The sequence below is a fragment of the Malus domestica genome, chromosome 06 (genome assembly GCF_042453785.1).
Source record: "Malus domestica chromosome 06, GDT2T_hap1".
NCBI classification, from domain to species: domain Eukaryota; kingdom Viridiplantae; phylum Streptophyta; class Magnoliopsida; order Rosales; family Rosaceae; genus Malus; species Malus domestica.
This window is the reverse complement of record NC_091666.1, coordinates 21879723-21899959: the sequence shown is the minus strand read 5'-3', so window position 1 is coordinate 21899959 and position 20237 is coordinate 21879723. Positions and strand designations below refer to the sequence as shown.

At 38.4% G+C, this 20237-nt stretch overlaps 2 protein-coding genes across 3 annotated transcripts; one reads left to right on the top strand and one right to left on the bottom strand.

The window, feature by feature from the left end:
• The first annotated feature begins 1925 nt into the window (after positions 1-1925).
• Positions 1926-6309, top strand: LOC103456102 (uncharacterized). Of its 2 annotated transcripts, none has more exons than XM_008338676.4 (3): positions 1926-2136; positions 3364-3444; positions 3634-6309. In XM_008338676.4, the coding sequence occupies exon 3, from the start codon at positions 3901-3903 to the stop codon at positions 5902-5904; it is 2004 nt and encodes a 667-aa protein (XP_008336898.1). In that variant the 5' UTR covers positions 1926-2136; positions 3364-3444; positions 3634-3900; the 3' UTR covers positions 5905-6309. The 2 variants fall into 2 exon arrangements, with proteins under 2 accessions (XP_008336898.1, XP_008337506.1); XM_008339284.4 differs by having other exon boundaries at positions 1956-2136; positions 3629-6309.
• A 603-nt stretch (positions 6310-6912) lies between these two features.
• On the bottom strand, positions 6913-11357 carry LOC103405726 (aluminum-activated malate transporter 9-like). Its single transcript, XM_017331755.3, has 6 exons — positions 10681-11357; positions 10088-10228; positions 9696-9971; positions 9091-9230; positions 8803-8949; positions 6913-7721 (listed from the first exon to the last, which is right to left on the bottom strand). The coding sequence occupies exons 1-6, from the start codon at positions 11006-11008 to the stop codon at positions 7104-7106; spliced, it is 1650 nt and encodes a 549-aa protein (XP_017187244.1). The 5' UTR covers positions 11009-11357; the 3' UTR covers positions 6913-7103.
• Positions 11358-20237: the final 8880 nt, after the last annotated feature.

The window sequence follows — 20237 nt, the reverse complement described above, 5'->3', positions numbered from 1 at the left end:
AATAGTTTCTTGTATTTAACACTTGAATTTCCACCGGATTAATGTCTTTTGTTGTATAAATGGAATAAGTCCGAAGCCATCACATTGATATCACCTCAACTCAACTGGTATTATCTGTAATATGTTCTCCTTTTGTCTTTCTTTAACAACTTTCTTAATTGCAATTTGCATGTATCGTGAAATTAAAATAATGAAAAATTAAACATTATTAAGATGAAAACAAATTGCACATACCTTGTGATTATCTATGCAACTAAGGTCTAATTTCACAGTACTTTCGAAATTTGACAACGGAAGAGATGACGAAATTCGTAAGGTATTGTTAAATGACTCTTTACAAAAACCAAATTACACATATAGTCATAGATGGTGTGAACACGAAAATTCCACACACCATTGGATATGCATGACACATAATTGCATAGGAATTCAATTGATAATTAAAATATAAGGACAAAGAGTTGTTGTCATGTATTTTGTCTTTAAAATTCGGCCATAATTAGATTTTTATTTAGTTTGTATCTAAATGTAAAAGGTGATGTCATCTACACTCCCTTTTTGACCTTCCGCAATCTCAAAACCCTAAATTTACAAGGGTATGTGGAAGGTCACACACCCTAAAAACCCTAAATTTCAATCTTTAAAGCTTACATACTATACCGAAAAAATGTAAGTTTATAATTAGTTTGTATTGGGTTCATAACTAAAGCAATACAAAAAAGTTATTGAGTGTATATGATACAACACGTGACATGATTTGTTGTATTATATTTCCGTTTGACAGCACATACGTGTAGATGAACTTAGGATTTACCGTTTCAAATTTAGTTATTAATTTGTGTTGTTAAATTCATAATTAGGGTTGAATTTCCTTCCCTCAAGTTCCTTGAGTGCCGCGTCTATGGGTTATCATCTTAATGAGGTTGGAATGACGATAACAATCACTGATTCGATTTAATGGGACATAAATACAATAACACTCACTGATTTATATACTCTTTTAAGTTGTAATTTTAGAATATGTTTACATACATATTTTTCTAGTTAATTCTTAATTTGGATTTTTTACATACGTATATTTTGCCTTCAATGTTTTGATTTAGTTGCGTTATTATATAATGTGGTATGTGGTGTTGTAGATTATATTCTCTATATATTACATTATTTTATTACCTAACGAGGAATATAAATTCAAAAGAAAATGTCATCGAAGCACAACATATCCAACCCAAATCCTCAATATATTACATTATTTTATTACCTAACAAGTTCTTGTTAACCTGTCAGAGCGAGGATGTCACTGACAATCCAAATCCACCTCCCTCATCATTATCCTTGCCAAAACACCATGTCATGTGGTTCATCGAATACTGTATAACCTTTTTATGGAACATCAACATATCACGTAATTCATCGAATACACCATTTAACTAATCATCTTTGTAAAGAAACAAAATAAAGTAAAATGTCATCAGAGCATTGCGTACATAATGAATTTCTCATTTGTATCACAAACGTTAATGATAACCCAAATTTCACCTCACTCATTATTATCTTTACACTACATCAACACTTCACGTAATTTGTAAAATACTTCGTGTAATTTCTCATTTTGGTAAAAAATATGCTATGTACATTTACATCAGCATTTCACGTGATTCGTGAAATACTTCGTGTAATTTCTCATTTTGGTCAAAGACATGGCTATGTACATTGTCTTTGCCTATACATTGCAATAATAGGAAATCTATTTTACCAAAATAAATGTGGAAGATAGGGAGAGTAAGAGGAAAAAAGATCGAAGAGGCACCTTGTGTGGAAAAAAATAGGAACCGTTGATTACCATGATTCTCTCTCTCTCTCTCCTCTGACAAGTAACCATGGTAATGTTTTCACAATCCACTGTTTTTCCACGTGCCTCCCCTCTTTTCTTATTAACACGCGCACTCCTCCACCTCTTGCTTCGTCATTCCCGCATCTCCCTCTCTCTCTCTCTCTCTCTCTCTCTCTCTCTCGCTCACACACATCCACTCTCCAGCCGGCGCCTCTCAAGAACCCTAGAAACCCTAACATCTTCCCCGCACCGCCGCACCCAGACGATTCCAATCCAAATCCGAATCCAAGTCCGAATCTGAGGTAATTCTGCAAAAAAATTTCGTCGCTAATTCTCGATTGGTGCTGTTATGGCGACGCTTGAACTCTGTTATTTGAAGTGTTTTGTCAAATTTTTGTTCCAATTTCTGGAAATTCGGCTTTGTTGTTGTAGTTTCGATGCCAAATAAAAGGGGAGATTTTGAAGAACTCTGCTTTCATTTTCCTATAAATTTTATTGTTTTTATTTAATATATATATATAAGCTAACTCAATATATATATATATATATATAAGAGTTAGCTTTTAGATATTAGATTAAGCAGCTGTTTGGTTGAGTGAGCTGAAGGTGTTATGAATTGGATTTTCTTGTCAGCCAAACAGAGCTTAGCAGAGCTTGTGCTCTGTTGATTTAGTTTCTCGTTCCCCCTATTTTATTTTAATTATCACGTTTTAATGAAATTATGTCACGTATTACATTAATTTGCATGACAAATTTGCATTTTCTTTACGTTTTGTTTCGATTTATTTGCCAATTTTGTACCTTTCAATTTGTTTTCAGCTGATGTCTCTCTTATGGTTTGTGGGTTCCTATGAAATTTATGTTGAATTTGATATAATGTTCCTCTTAAGATCTCTGGTTTTTATTTGTTTTGATGTTTTCGTTTGTAAAATACTGTAGGTTGTGAAAGAAACAATTTGATTTGGTGCTTTGGGATTTTGTAAATTATGTTTTGTGTTAATTTGATGAACTGAGTTAGTGGTTGAAACAGTTTGTTGACAGTGATCTTAGATGGTATGATTTGTCCTGTTTCGGGGTTTTTTTATTTACTTGTTTCCGACATTAAGTGTTTGAATCTGTTCGGGGAGCATTCAAGTAGTTCGAAATTGAAACCCCTTTCAATTTGGGTATGACGAATTCGTTAAATCATGTATGTGTTTATCCCCCTTTCTTTTTTAGTTATTTGTCTGAAAAAGAAGGTTGGGAGTCTTGAAAGCCATTTTTCCGTGTTTTTTTTAAGGTGGAAACTCCCAACTTGTTATTTTTGTATTTCGTAATCTGCCTGAGGGGCAAATCTTTTTTTCTGAATTAATTGATATTTATTCGGTGCTCTTTGAGATGTTAATTGGGTCGATTTGTTCTCCTTTTATGATCTTGTTTCCTCTTTAATCATCCTCCTCCTTTTTTTTCTTGTCTGCCTACTGTTCGATCGTAACTGTCTATATTGCTTCATATTCTTCTTATGATAACCTGGTTCTTTTGCTTTCTAGGCTTCTGAGGCGCTGGTTTCTTTCACTGCTTATGATGATCTGCTTTCTTCTCAATTTGGAATAGATCGAAACGGATTCAAGGTTGTTATGATCACCTCTGTTGTTTCTTCCTAGAATTCTATAGCTGAACTTTTTTTTTTTTTTTTTTTTATTTTTTTATTTTATTTTTTTTTTTATACTTGGAACTTTTATGAACTTTTTTCCAATGGGTGGTGTTGTCGCCTATGGGATTTGGCTACTTTAGTATAATAATTCTTTACTCTAGTGCAGGATGATTTATTGTCACAATGATACTGTAAAGCAATCAAGTTTTCTAAGATTCATGTACTGCTGCCACTGATCACTAAAAGTTAGATATAAATTCCGTGGACGAAATGGATCGGCGTGATACATCAGGATTTGTTAGTGGGGGTGGGATGTACTCTCCCAGAGACATCTAACTCTAACTTGGTAGATAATTTTATTTAGCCCAGAAGTTGGCAGACTGTTCTGTTGCAATTCAATTAGGTCTGTGTATATTATTTTAGTTGTTACTTAATGGACAATAGGTTGCAGAGTCTGGGTTTTGCTGCAAATTTTTCTTCAAATGCCTTCAGAATCTTGGGCAACTCCATGCAAGTTGGAGGAGCTGGAGGTGAGTATTCCACAGATACTATCTTACGGCTTAATTCCCCTGGTTTTTCAATGGCTTACATGCCAAGTCCAAAAGGAATCAAACGAAAATGGAGTTCGGTTGGTGGATCTTTGACCCAGCATGTTGGCTCTTCACTGGCGCTTGGGCTTGGCCGTTCAACGAGTTCCTCAGACAGCAAGGGGAGCTCAGCTACTGCTTGCACTACAATGTCTTCAGCCAAAGAAACGGATGAGGAGTCCTCAATGGATTTCGAATTGGACTTTGCTCTTCATCTAGGAAATGAAAAGGTACCCAGCCTGAGGAAACCTGCTAAGAGTGCACTGGAACTGATGCCCAAGGTTGACTTGGAGTTAAGTCTCTCCACTGGGCTGTCTGAATCTGAAATCACTTGTGTCAATCCAAGCCCCACTTCGGCCCTTTCAGGCAGGGAGTTGCCATTGGATGCAGGTGGGGCCCAAAATGTAGATGAAGGAGCAACTTCATTCCCCTGGAAGCGAGGGTTTGCCATGCAACCATTGCAGACTTCGTTCATCCCAGGGGCTAGCCTCCTCTTCAATGAGGTTTCACAAAAGATTGACTCTGCTGCTGTTCCGGATCTCTCATCAAGCATGTTAACCACACCAAATAGCTCAGTAACCTGTTCTTCTTCTGTTATAACACAGAAACAACAGTTGCAGCGCAGCTCTAATTCAAAGACATGCCAGGTGGAAGGGTGTGGAAAGGGTGCCAGGGGTGCTTCGGGCCGTTGCATATCTCATGGTGGTGGTAGGAGGTGTCAGAGATCTGGCTGCCACAAGGGCGCTGAGGGCCGGACAGTGTACTGCAAGGCCCACGGTGGTGGTCGGAGATGTGAATTCCTTGGGTGCACAAAGAGTGCAGAAGGACGTACAGACTTTTGTATTGCTCATGGTGGTGGTCGGAGGTGCAGTGAAGAAGGTTGCACTCGAGCTGCCAGAGGGAAATCAGGATTGTGCATCAGGCATGGTGGTGGCAAGAGATGTCAAAGAGAAAATTGCACAAAGAGTGCCGAAGGTCTTTCAGGCCTTTGCATATCACATGGAGGTGGCCGTCGATGCCAAGCTGTAGGATGCACAAAAGGGGCGCAAGGGAGCACAATGTACTGCAAGGCTCATGGTGGGGGGAAGCGGTGCACTGCTCCTGGTTGCACCAAGGGAGCTGAAGGGAGCACGCCCTATTGCAAAGGCCATGGTGGAGGGAAAAGGTGTGCATTCGAAGGTGGTGGGCACTGTACAAAGAGCGTGCATGGTGGTACCAACTTCTGTGTGGCACATGGGGGTGGCAAGCGATGTGCCATGCCTGAGTGCACAAAGAGTGCAAGGGGACGAACTGATTACTGTGTCCGACATGGTGGAGGAAAGAGATGCAAGTCTGAAGGGTGTGGTAAGAGTGCACAAGGCAGCACTGACTTCTGTAAGGCACATGGTGGAGGAAAGAGATGCTCATGGGGGCATCCGGGATCAGTTTTTGGTGTCCAAGCTAGCGCCCCTTGTAACTCATTTGCAAGGGGGAAGACAGGCCTCTGTGCACTCCATAGTGGTCTGGTTCTGGATAAGAGGGTTCATGGAGGTATTACTTTGGGACCTATGGTTCAAGACCCTAAACTTGGGAAGTCAGAGAAGATGAAAGAAGTAGTCATTGCTGACGACATGAATGTTGATGTGATGAATATCGTGAGTGGCATAAGGACTTCAGCAACTGGAACTTATTCTGACTTGAAACATGGCGGTCAATCTTCAGTCCCCACCCTCGTTCCCGAAGGCAGGGTGCATGGGGGAAGTCTGATGGCTCTGCTGGCAGGCGGCAGTTCAGATGCCAACACAAACAGCATGGGAAGCAATTCATCTGGGCCAAAGAAGTCCTACATGATGCATCAGAACTGGATGTAAGGCTATTTCCTATTTCCTCACCCTTGTTCTCTGATTCGGTCTTGGTGGTTGGCAAGTGTTTTCAGATAGTCAGCATGTCTGTGTCCTATGTTTCTTAATCTGGTTTAGTCCTTTGATATACATTAGAAGTTGTTCTCATTCATTAGTTCGAATGGTGAGAACCCGTAAGTCCTTAAAAGATGTTAGTGTAACAGTTTGTTATGGGTATATCAAGGTAGGGCATAATGTTACAATTTGGAGTCAGGTGTTTGGTGTTCTTTCCTGTAAATATGTATGAATGTCTGTCAGTCCAGCAGTTTGCTTGTGAATACAGGTTAAGGTTATACCGCCTGTAGCTTCTGTCAGTTTGTCAGACATTCTGGTGCAGTAAAAGCCTTTTCTGAAATCATTATAATCTGTTTGCCATGTTTGGTTTGCTGGTTTGTCTTGCAATTTAGTTGCTAATAAATTTTCGGTGATTTTGTGCTTTTGAAGGTATTGAGATTTGATAGGTAATTGGGAAATTGGCTGAAATAATAAATTTACATGTCTCAATTGTTGAAATGATAGCTTTTGATCAATTTGTCGTCGATATTTGATTGATATGCTGTTGGTATTTGATTTGATCCGTGCAACAATTAGCAATTGAGATTTGTAAAACGATCATTTTCAGTCTATTTCCCTAGATGATTTGCATGACTTGTAGGAGTAGGTCCAAAAGTTCTTTTCAGCTTAAAAGCACTTTACAGTTTACAGGCCATAAACTGCTTATAAAGTAAAGAACTCATATGCGTACCTGTTCTTAAAGGTAAACAACGTCATCCAAGAAGATTCCATCAGGTTAGGGTTCCATTTGGATGGAGAATTTTGAAAGTAGGAAATAACTAGGATTTGATAATATTGCTAAATTTGCTACAAAAACTAAAAACATTAGGTTGCTTGCTTAATCAAGTAAGGGGGTTCAAACTCGGGACTTTGGGTGCAAAGGGTGAAAGCCCTTAAACAATTGAGTTACAAGCCAACTTGCGATAATAAAACCCGGTAATGATGTATTATAAATGATATTTTGGAAATCGGCCAAGAATTAGGAACTTATTTCTGGATTTTCATTTTTCGTGAAACTGCAACACGATTTTTACATGATTATTTTTCATGAAATCTGGTATATGTAGTGGGACATTTCCCCTTGTATTTGTGTACAAATCTTCTCCCGTGTCAAGTTAGAACTTGGCTAACTTGGACAGCTCATCAACTGCTTCAACCAAGTGATCAAGCCTGGCCACAAACTCTATCAGCAAGGAAGTGAAGTTGGCCAGGGACAACGCCGCAGTGCTTTCCAACGCCTTCATCCGTGGCAAGAAGTCGCCGGAAGAACCCTCTTCCTCAAAAGCATCAACCTGTAGAGGCGGCCATGAATAATGCTGCCTCCTCGAATGCTTCCTCATTAGCTCATGGTAATTGTTAGACTCCGTCTGCTGCTGCTGCTGCTGCTGAGCGCTTTGGTTCGAGTTCTTGTCAAGGCTATTGCTACTGTCGAGATCAGCCAGTTGGCTTGTGAGATCGGAGAAGTTGTTGGATAAGGTCTGAGAGAGCTTGGTCAGTGGCTTGGAATATCCGTTCGTGTCCGGGGGGTCACAAGGCGATGTGAGGAGGTAAGAGTGCACGTCAATGGCGCGTTGGAGTCGCTCCGTTGAGCTGTGGAGTTTCTTGAGTAGGGATGTTCTGGTGCTTCTTTTCATGTCGCTGATGTCTTGCCCTAGACTCCTTACCAGTTCTGCGGCCTGGCTCGTCGCTTCTTGGATCTCCGATTGGAATGTCATCCGGAGGTTGTAGGGTGCCTAAACAGTAAACACCAATCGAGTAAAAAGATTAATACTATCAGCAGATTATCATCAAGATTTGCGTTTGTTCCAACCCAATTCACCCCATTGAAAACCAATTTTAACCAAGTGCTCACTACACATTCTCGACTCTCGAGTGAAGCCGGGTGTATTATTTTATGTTTATCTCTCTTATCTTGTGACATATTCAGTGAGAAACGAGATAAGCAAAAGAAAATATATACCTAATTCCACCCAGTTTCTAATGGCCCATGATCTCCACCAACATTTGTTTATTCTGAACAAATTCAATTGTGATTGTGAATCAGTTCATAGGAATATCTTTACATGCTTGAGACTGACGATTAAAAACAAACCCCAATTGATCATCGTCATCTCTTTTAGCACTAGTCAATTAATTATTATTTTAGTAATAATTATTATTATTCTGGTGCCAATTCTTAATTCCTGGTCCCCTAAATATTGGAAACCACTAACAACAGCAAGGGAATAAACACATCGTATGATTAACTTGTATTATTTTATTCCCAGCCAACTCTTTAATCTTTCCAAATATTCCCCAGCTCCAAAATGGAAAAGGGTTTATGTTTTTTATGTGGTTGTAGATGCTTCAAAAGGGAAAGGGGTTTATGTATTTTTATGTGGTTGGTAGATATTCAATCTGATTGTACATCATATTTGACTAATTACCTGCGAGTAGGCATTTCTTTTCGCAAATGACCATAGTTTGAGATGTGTGCAAACAAAAACTTAGAAATGATAAGCACATGTCCTTTAACTTTTTATATAATCTTGCTTAATCTTGTAGATTGTTTTTATTTAGTTTATTCAATCTGATAGTCAGAAATAAAGATGAATGTGTATGAAGCTAGAAAAGGGATTGAAGGTGGTTCATTCCCAACTTTCTTTTCATAATTTTAATGAATTACTATGCATATGTGTGAGACTGGATTTATCTGTAAGTAAAACCGACTCTTAATATATCGGGAGCGAAACAGTGTTCCTTTGAGAAGTCATATACAAAAGGGTTCATGTATGTACATGGAGGAGGAGAGGAGTGGAGGAATGGAATATATACCTGAATTTCAGAGTGCAGAACTCCATGAAGTGCCATGACCTCATAAGCACAATACCTCAAAACTGCTGCAACTTTGACATATTCTGACCAAGGATAGAAGAAGTGCCTGAATCTGCCGTGTGGGGGCTCCCATTTTGCCGACACAGCCTTGCATTTCAAAAATATAGCCAACACGTATGATTAAACTTTTTCAGTTAACTTTTGGATTTGCGAATTATTATATAGATTATTCGTTGGAAAAGTATTAAAACCAATTAATTAAAGAGGTCTAATTAACTAATTTATTACCAAAGCCTCCAGTTTTGCTGATGAGTTCAATGTGCTCCGGCATTTCCTATAGGCAGGCTCGTCTGGAAACTCACCCATAACAGTTTTGGAGAATTCTGGGTGCACTGACCCATCATCTTCTAGATATTTCCTAACACTTTCTGAGAATAATTATAAGAAAACACATAAATGGTTTGTGAACACGAATTTTTCCTGAAATGAAAGAGACAAGAACAACGTGCGAAATTTCGATGTCTACATGGTTGTTCTCTCTACATCATGACCAAATGCAATCATCTAATCCAAAATCAATTAACAATTAGTGAATATGATAATTTATTCTGATACCATGTTATAATGTGAACATTCAACTGAAAGCATCGGATTATGTGTCAAATGACTTGTTATATCAAATATTATGAGCGGTTGATAAATGAAACAAATAAATATGTGATAAAAAATGTGGTCCATGTCCAGCATGGTATTATTAACAAGAGATTTACATGCACGATATGTTTTTAGGTTTGTGTATGTTGCATGCAGGGTATTATATTAACATGGGATTTGCCATTTTTATATTTCACCGTGGTTAGAAATTAAAAATATCAATCGATTATTTGGCACACCTTCAAGCGAGTCGGCCACCGAGTTAAAGTTATTGACTAGCTCCTTGTGCAATTGCTCACCGGCCCAAATAGGGCAAACAAGCACATTCACTAAGACTGCTACAAACCCTCCGATGGCGATCGAGTAGAGTCGATCCATTGCTGTCCTCATCGGGTTTCCCATCGATAAGCGATACCCAGAAACAACGATCAAACAATAGGTGAAAAGTACGACCCTGAATCCATATTCATATGGCACGAGTGATGGCCACAACTTCATGAACGATGTAATGGTTCCTGCATAAAATTCATCAATTAATTCCAACAAAAATTGAAGTGTTTGATAATTTGATCAATTTCTATGTGTATGGCTTTTGTAATCATCATTTGGGGATATTCGATGCGCGACTAACCGATTAGGAAGATGCTAAAGCCAATGATGATAGGTTCAGCTACTCGTCCAGAGCTTAGTGCTATTTGAGCAACACTAATGGCCAAAACTCCGGCAAGCAAACTCCCAAGAGCTCGGTTAAATCCTCTGTTAAATGTTGCACCTAGAAACACAAATGATGTATGTTACATGGAACTTCTATGTATAACTACTGACTAAGTTGTTTGGTTACATATCAAAGTCTATATACACGATTGAAGAGAAAATATTTGCTTGGTCGGGTTCCAATGGACAATACATGGTATATATATTGCATACTGATCGATGTTTTGCCTCACTATGTTTACGCATTTTGACCAAATATCGACATCATATTAGATATTATAAATTCGTATCCGTTATCAGCTATCACTACTCATGATTTAATATGTTAAATATTGATCTTAAATTACTTGCCACACACACGTCGTGTTTAGTTGCATATACGTGCTATTTTGTACCATCCACATAGTAACCCTAGATGTTAACTAGTTTGCATGTAAGGAATGAATTAACATCAATATATTTGTGGCATGCATGCATGGATTCATGTATCCCAGCGCATACGATGCGTACCAACTGTATATTCGAACATGATGGCAACCGTGAGGATGGACCAAATGATATTGGTGCCAAAAACTTCATAAGGTGCTCGGAAGAGTATGAGCAGAGAGACAAGAAGCACTGCCAGCCCCACTTTCAGTGAGAATTTCACCCTGTTGCTATCTTCTCTGGCAAATTCCCAGACTTTCCACACCCAATCCTTAAAGGGGAAGCCTTCTTCTTCTCCTCCTCCTCCTCCTCCTTCTCCCTTGCTGGATTTCTCATGGTGTTCGGCTTTGGTCACAGAACAAGGGATGTTAATGTTAATCTCAGTATTATTACTACCCCTTTTGTCATTCATTCTCCAATGCAGCAGTATAGCCTCCCCCAACTCTTCTATAAGATGCTGTTTCTCTAAGAGCCCCTAACTGTCGGATTAATCGCTTATAATAAAAGTACTTTTTGAATAAGCTGGGGAGAACAAGGAGGAGATAGATCAAAAACTGCGAGAATAGCGATTGAGTAGTAGGATTTGAGGTGTGTTCATCAGAAGAGAAGTGAGTAGGTTTTAAAGAGGAGGGGTGGTAGCTTTGTGTTGTGGGCAAGTAGGTAAAAAAGCACGTCTAGTGAGGATGTCATATATACATGACGAGAATACAGTACGACAATAATAGAGAAGAGAGAAAATGAAGCTAAACCCCGAAGATAAAAAGATGCTTAATTACAATAATGCAGCCTGCACTGCATGGATATAAGAGAATTAGAATCTCAAATGCCGTTTTCAATCGCCAAACACGTTTACTCTTCCAAATATCGACCTTCGCCATGTACTAGCGAAGGTGGTATTTGCAGAATATCAGTGTATTACTAACAATCTATTTGTTCGTTTAAAGTAATGTTAATTGAAAATCGTATATAATGATATTGCAATGACTAAAGTTGGTCACATACGAGGCACGTGATAAAAAGACAGGAAATTAACGAAAGTGATGATAAGTTGTTGGGATATATTGAAAAATGTTCAAGGAGTATAGATTCCAGAAAATGAATACAAGGACTAATTAAAGAGAGGATCCGGTATTAGCTATCCTTTACTAGGAATGTTAATAACTTTCTCATTTGAATTTTTTTGTTCTACCTCAGTTCTGTTCTCATTCTGCAACTGCAATGTTACATGACGATCCAAGTTGTTTGTGATCACTCTTTAAAGATAAACTCTGCAAAAAATTAACCAAGTATAAAATTATTTAGTCATCTAACAACCATTTAATAAATAGACGAACTATGCTATTCAGTTAAATACTGAAATTTTGATAACATTAAATTTTTTTGTATAGTTGATCTTTAAAGAGAGAAATAGTGTAAAAGATTCATATCATCATGCAATATTGCAAGATGTGAAGAAAAATTGAAAAGGTCGCTAGCATTTTCCATGCATGATACACTCAAAGGTAAACTTATACTTTTTTCCTCTTGGGATTAAGCTAGGCCATAAATTCAATTTCATCCTCAATGTACTAAGAAAAACTAGTGGTGCTTGGGCGATAAATAAAAATAAGCATGTTATGGGGTCGGACATCCTCAAGTCGCGATCGCACGACTTTGACCCACGAACTTCGAAACCCAAAATCAGGGCTCGGACTACCATTTCATCTCTCTCCAATATGTCCGAGGGGTCGAACAGGAGTCTCTTCGAGACACGTCTGCCACACAAACTACCATAGCCCAAGAATATCTCATCGCTTTAAATGCATACGTACGCATCATCCGACATGCTGAGGCTTTGCAGGTGAAATCGTATACGTACCGGGAAAATATCAGAACCATCATCGTAACTGCGTCCCAAACCTCTTTTGCCATTGGCAGTCGAATGAAATACCCAATTACATTGTGTTCCATAGAGTTGATCAGCCATCCTTTCACGATGGCGTTCTCCGGTATCCATTTAGTGAAGGTCGAGTCAGTTGTAAGGGGTTGTAGATTACTTCCAAACAAATATCCCAATTTGTCTTTGCCAGCGACAATAAACATCTCGAAAATTTGGGACCAAACTCTATAATTTGCACCGTTGAATTTGATGCCAATTGGCGAAGTGGATATATCATGTTGAACAATTTGCGTCACCACTTGGGGAATCATCGTCGGGTTCACAACAACGTCAGCAGTAGGAGTCGAAGTAGTAGGGGTAAATTTAGGTGGTTTAGGGTTGATAGAACCGGTGGTGGTTCCACCTTTAGGGGGTAGATTTTCCATGGAAGCTTTTTTGGGTTTTCAAACGGGAATAGGTCTAGCAGAAATCCTAAAATCTACGCTCTGTTACCATGTTAAATTTGGGTTGCGGAATTCTTCAATGCTTTCTTCTTACTTTGAAGGCAGATATATAACACAACTTTAACTTACAAGGCAATAATAAATAATTAATAAAGTCAATCTACCCTAATTACAAAGAAACAATCAGAAAACAAATCCCGCTAATTACACCGAGAATGTAAACTCACGCCAACAGTAAAAAATGAAGCAAGAGGAATATTTATACAACAAATTAGAACTTATGTATACAAAAAATTAGAACTCAGATGCTACGGCTCCTTTCACAAAGAAGTCTCTTTGCTATTTCTTCTTGTAGGTATATTGCCCATGAATTAGAATGTTATTACTTTCTATATTGCTAATTGATTTTACGGTGAAACCTCAACTTTTATTATGTTTTCAGAGTATATTAGCACATGTTTGAAGCTCAACAACTACATGTGCTCTATGTCTCTCAGTTTGTGTTGTCCACATATTAAGCTTGGAAATAGGCATCATATGAGGGACATGCGAAAATGAGAAGAAACATCTCACATCGGAGAAGTTTATCAAACCTTGCATGTCCTTATAAAGATTATGTTACTCCCTATATGGCCAGTTCTAGGGAAATCTCAACCAACTTCACAGACTAATGGGACAATTTACTCAAATGAAAACTTGTGTATTGAGGGAAAAAGTTCGGATTTGAATAGGTCATCACTTTTGTTAAAAGGGAACGTTCCTTAATATTTACCTAGAAAGGTAAAGAGTGAAACAATAGGAATATTGCATAGAACAAAGAACTCAGAAGCTACAACTCCTTTCACAAGGAAGTCTTTTTGCTCTTTCTTTGCTGTAGGAATATTTCCTAGGATTTGGATATGTGATCAATGGTCGCTTGTTGTTCTGGTATATGCACAGGTTGTCAAAATAATTAAGTTAAATGATTTTTCTTCTGTATCCCTAATATAATCTTCAGACTTCAGCATTATCTGGTGGCTGCTTTTATATAACTTTGCCTCAATGGTCTAAGCACAAACATGTTCTTTCCTTCCTCTTAACACGAAATCCTTGGTATCTTGTTAGCCATCCGTCTATTATTTTATCATATTTCATCCTTTTATGCCTAATTTATTCCTAAAATTTGACATAGAAATATATGCCATGATTCTTTAATTACCATAGCCATGTATTTTAGTTTTTGCTATTAATTTATTACATAATGTTACATAGGTAGCTTAGACTCTATGTATTTATGAGAAGAACCCTCTTTAGTCTTTCCCCTCATTTTGCAGTTAAATATTGAGGAACATATTCGAGGAATAAAGTGATTAAAAACAGCTGACTTGATGGCCAAGGCCAAGAAGTGACTAGTACTACGATCTAGTAGTATTATTCTTCACTTGTATGTGAGAGGTTTTAAGTTCGATTCTCGTTAAAGCGAATTTGAACCACATTATTGCTAGCCCATTATGAGGCTTAGCCCACTCCCCTACCCCCTTAATATAGATAATATCTTTTGTTTAAAATAATGATCTTAAAAAATTTAAACTCAACCTATATAATCAGCATTCAATAGAAGTAGCAATTGGGTAGCAAAGTTAAAATAATTTGTCATGTCAAGTAGGAAAAACGCATTTCCAATGGAGGTAGCAATCAAACTAGCAAATAAAAAAAATAGTAACTGATCTTAGAGCAAGTCCACCCCATGTGAGTAGGCCGGCTCACAGCACACAAATAGGCCAACCTCCCTTTTTTTTGCTCTAGCCCAGTTGAAGCACCCAGCCCAAGCCAGTCTTTAGGCTGGCCTAGAATGTGCTGAGCCATGGGACGGGCCATCTGACGTCAGGCTTGCATCAGCCTTACATCAAAGTGCACTGATAATTTTTTTTGCGTCAGGCGCGTGTAACACACGCACGAGTGGGGGCGTGTCCCCTACAAAAAAGGTGGTGGGGCTCGCCGTTGCAGCGCACCAATTCTCACTCGTGAGCGGCCATGTGGCGCGGTATGGGCCGTTGGATTTCCAATAGCAAGTTTTCTGGACCATTGGATTGTAACGACCTGTCCCCAATTATTACAATTTTTATAACTTTAAAAAGTGAATTTAAGAAAATACCCTTCGAGACAAAGTGTTGACTTTTGTTGACTGCCATGTCGTGCCACGTAGGATTCATTTTCTTGGCGTATCCTCGTAGTACTCGTCATTACGGATGCGTAGGTGCAAACAGAGTGCAATTTGGAGTTATAACGAAGGAGGTATTAACGTTTAAAGTCGGGGGCATTTTAGTAAATTAATTAGTTTCATGAAAACACTAGATTTTTGGAGAAAAATCTGGAATGCCACGTGTGTGGCCCAGATTTAAAGACAGAAAAGATGGGCGGTGGAGATGAAGTATAAAGGAGAGAAAGAAGGGGTGAGATGCCCAATCAGGAAGAGAGAGGAAAATGAGAGGACCAATGGGGACGGGAGAAATGAGGGGAAAGGAGAAGGGCGAGGTAACACTTGATCATGACCTTTTCCTCTTTACTCGATTCCAACTCGTAAATCAATTTAGACCCGAACCCCTGAGAGCTTTTCCGTCACTTCCTCCAGGGATTTTGCAACGAATTTCATCGTGCCACCATTTGGGAACTTCTCACCGGCCCTTCTTCCTCGATTTCCCACATAAAATTGACGATATTTGACCCCATTTCATAGTGTGCAGCAACAGCACCCCCGTGAGTCCCTAGGCGGCGATCCGCCATTTTTGAATGCAATCTCATCGATCACCACCATCAACCGACTTCCCTTGAGCTCAAGAACAATGCCCAATCATTGTTTGGAGCGTCGGAGTCGATTTGAGGACGAATCAAACACACCTAAATCTAGGGTTCTGGTTTTGTGAAATTGGGGCTTTTCCTGACCAAATTGGCCTTAGTCACATGTATGAAACTTGTTCTACTCGTTGAGATCTTCATTCCTATAAAATTTGAGAATTTTTAAAAATAGTTGAATTTTCCGGCGAGTCAGGGCGGTCGACCACCACCTGCGGTGACGCGTGGGCCGAGATGTCCCTTGACCTTCATAGGCTAAATTTGAATTCCCTGATTCTATTGATGAAGTCTGATTGATGAATTTCTGTCATTCGAACGTAGTTCCGTTAAGGTCCGTCGCTTGATTATTGTACCAATCGACGATCTGAACGTTGGATCGTCACCAAACTTTGATACGTTATAATACGTAATATTTGAGGATATTAGAAACTTACGGATCAGGAATCCGATGTACGGATCTTTTCGAATAGGATATGTAAGTTACGTATTTTATTGATAAGAATTAAGGTATGATTTGATAATTGTTCTAGGCGCTCATTGTTCGTAACACCTTGATGTTTGTGCTAGGGAGTTGTAGTGCGGACTAGGTGAGTGGGCTTTTGGTTTTCTGTATATACATATATATGTTTTCTATTTTCCCAGAAGTTGTTTTAAATGGATTTACGTTTTTAAATGCCATGTCAATTGCATTACATTTTAGTATATGCATTAGTATAGATATGCATATTATTGCATGATGTTGTGGACGCCCAGGTAAACTTCAGGTGAGTACATATTGATGATAGTGATTGCAGTGTGTATGGTCATGTTTAGATGCATTTAGCGCTCATTATCCTGCACCCCGGTGTTAGTGCTCCGCCCGAGCCTAGGGCCAGCCTTCACATGATCGTTCACCTTTAGCATCGTACGCTCATCTTGGATCCAAGGTAGGTGCCAGCCTGTCATACATACCACATTAAGTGGTTTCAACTCGTAGGTGACTTGCAATACTTTGCACAACCTTCACGTGATCTTAGCACTTGAACGTATTTATTTACACCCAGCCTGTTGTACATACCACAATAGGTGGTTTCGACTCGTGTGCAGGAATTGGTTGATGAGTTATAGGTTCAGCCGTACAGGTCACATTAGGTGACTCCGGCTGGCATATCATTTTGCTGGCACATTATTTTACATTGATTTATTTTACCTGGCTTACTTATTTCATTGCTGAGATACTTGACATGGCATATACTTGGTTTTCAATACTATTTAGCATGATTTCTATATACGTATGTATTATTATTTTTTGGAAAATTATACGGGTTTTACGGCGAGGGCTTATACCGTTTTCAAAGGTTTTTATTAAAAACTTTCTTTTCAGGCTCACTCATCCTTGTTTTTGCGCCCTTCCAGGTTTCAGCTGCTGAAAGTTCGTATCGAAGATGATTCGTGGCAAATCTCAGTATAGGTGGCTACCTTTGAGGGTATGATCCTTACCCACACTACTATACTTTACTTATGCTCTGACGTCGCGTGTGAAATGGGTTCATTCCCGCTCACAACACACTCTTGTCTTTAGGCATTTTTAGATTTAAATTTATTCACATTTTCCACATCACTATACTTTATGGCTTCGTCACCTTCTAGGTGTCGGCCATCATAGCTCAATTCGGAGTCCTAGTGGACATTATGGGTTGGGGTGTGTCAGTTGGATATCCAATGGTAAAAAAATTTGAAATTTGAACCCAACGACTAGTTGATGTGGCGTGTTCTGGGCTGTATGATCCAAGATCAACAATCCACAATTTTTGTCCCCAAAAAAGTGAAAAAAAAGGTCAGAAATATTACCATTGGCCATGTGTCAACATCTGGGCTGTTGGACTTGATTTTTTTTTCAAATCTAACGGTCCAAATTAATTAACTTAATTAAAATGAATAAAAAATACAGAAAAAATTATAATTTTTTCTATAAATATCTAATCATCGTCTTCCACCTTACACCACATTTCAATATTTTCAACACTTTCAACCAAAGCTTTTATATACTTTTTTGTGGAAAAAATGGCTACGTGGAAGCTTATCGAAGATGTTACGTTGTGTCAATGCTAAGTTCAAATTACTCATGACTCGCGTACGGGTAATGAGATGGAGTTGTGAGAAATGTGGAGTAGAATTACGGAACCGTTTTGCGATAGGATTGGTAAAGACACAAGAAATAGTCAAGGTCTTCAAGGTCGTTGGAAAAAACTCAACATATCGCTTACTTGTTGGAAAAACGCTTTCTCTCATGATTCCAGTAATGTTCGTAGTGGGACAAGTTTAGCGGATTAGGTGACAATATTTTTATTTATTTATATGTATTCCACCCGCATCAATATTTTAATTTATTTATTTGTGTTACACCCGCATTTTATAATACTATCTTATCCCACATTTTATAGACACTACAAGCACAAGCATTCTACAATGCGAAGAACCACAACAAATCATTCAACAAATGAGAATGTTGGGAAATTGTCAAAGATTGTCCGAGATACAAAATTGTGCTAACCGGTCTACAAGTTGTCATGCACGGCGTCCCTCTACACAGTTTTCCAGAAGCAGACTCGGTGGAACAGGAAGGCGGCACATTTGAAGAGACGGAAGGGATGCCTGAAGAAGTGCCAGAGACACAGCAGACTCGTTGGTCCCTAAGGCCTCAAGGTAAAAAGGCTGCAAAGAAAAAAGGGAGTTCTTCTAAAAATAACTACACAAAATATGTGGCTAACTTGCGCGCCAAGGTGAATTAAACATGGCATGGGAAGCGGCTAGAGATGAGGCAAAGTTATGGCTATGGAAGCAATCTTAGCAGCTACTGATAGACGTGATGCAGCTAATGAGAGACAAAGAAAAAAAATACTTAATCGAGAAAGCCAGCTGGTTAGAGAAGAAATGATGGCTCAAGCAAATCGTGACACTATGAACAAGTCTCTAGAAGGAATGTCTCCGAATTCTAAATATTTTTGGACATCGGAAAAAAAAAAACGTGGTGTGAAGGAGGCGTGCAACAGACGAGGAAACAAGTCGAGGAGGTTCTAGCTACACATATCCTAGCAACGAAGATCCTAACACCACATATCCTAGCTCCTCAGACTTTGTATAATTTCTTATTTATTGTAAGTACTTTATGTAATTTATTATTTATTTGTAGTACTTTATGTAATTTCTTATATATTTTTAGTACTTTATGTAATTTGTTATTTAGTTTTAGTACCAAAGAAAATTATATAAACTCACCAAATAAACTTAAAAAAAAACACACGAAATAAAATTACATAAACTAATAACCACATCCTTCCACCACAAGCTCCTTTTATTCTTCACATTGTTGCAATCTCCATTGTGTTAAGCTACAAAATCTGAAGAACAACAATGGCGGTTTCTATATATTCTAGAGAGAGAGAGAAGTACAACTGAATTGTTCTCTTTGTATTGAATGAATCTTATAGCTCATAATACTAGTATATACATATGAACAAGTTTCCTTATACACTAAGTAAACTACTACTAACAAACTTAACAAACTCATTTATCTTCTTGTTGACACTTGGCACCATCTGGAGGCTCTACATCTTTACATCCCCGCTTAATCATATGCTTGGAGGAGCCAAGCATAAGATTGCAACAATGATGCTGAAATAAAGGTGCAGAAAGACCCTTGGTCAAAATATCTGCAAACTGATCTTTTGAGGAAACATGAGACACATAAAGATCACTTATGATAACTCTTTCCCTAACAAAAAGGTAGTCAATCTTAATATGTTTCACTCTGAAGTGAAAAACAAGATTAGATGATAATGAAATCGCAGATATGTTGCCACAGTAAATGATTGGAACAACAAGAATAGGTACACAGAGATCACATAACAACTGCTTTATCCATGCTAACTCAACAGCTGCAATGGCCAAAGCCCGATATTCAGCCTCTGTGGAGGACCTAGAAACAATGTGTTGCTTCTTGGATGCCCAAGAAATAGGAATAGAACCAAGATAAACAATGTGACCAGAAGTAGACTGACGATCATTTTGGTCCCCTGCCCAATCAGCATCGCTATAAGCTTGCAATTGTAACTTTCCATTTTGAAATTGAAGACCATAGTCCAAAGTACCACGAAGATAATGTAGAATTCTCTTAACAACTACAACATGAGTATCCACAGGATTATGCATGAATTGACAACATTGATTAACAAAAAAAGCAATATCAAAACGAGTAAAGGTCAAGTATTGAAAAACTCCTACAATGCTGTGATATTATTGTGGACTGTGATAAGGAGTACCCTCAGTTTTGGACAACCTCCGATATGGCAAACATGGGGTAGCACAAGGTTTTGAATATTGTAAATCAACTTTTTTAAGCAAATCCTTAATGTACTTGGATTGTGAAACAAAGAGACCATCATACTGATTTGTGATCTGTAAGCCTAAGAAATATTGTAATTTCCCCAAGTCTTTCATATTAAACT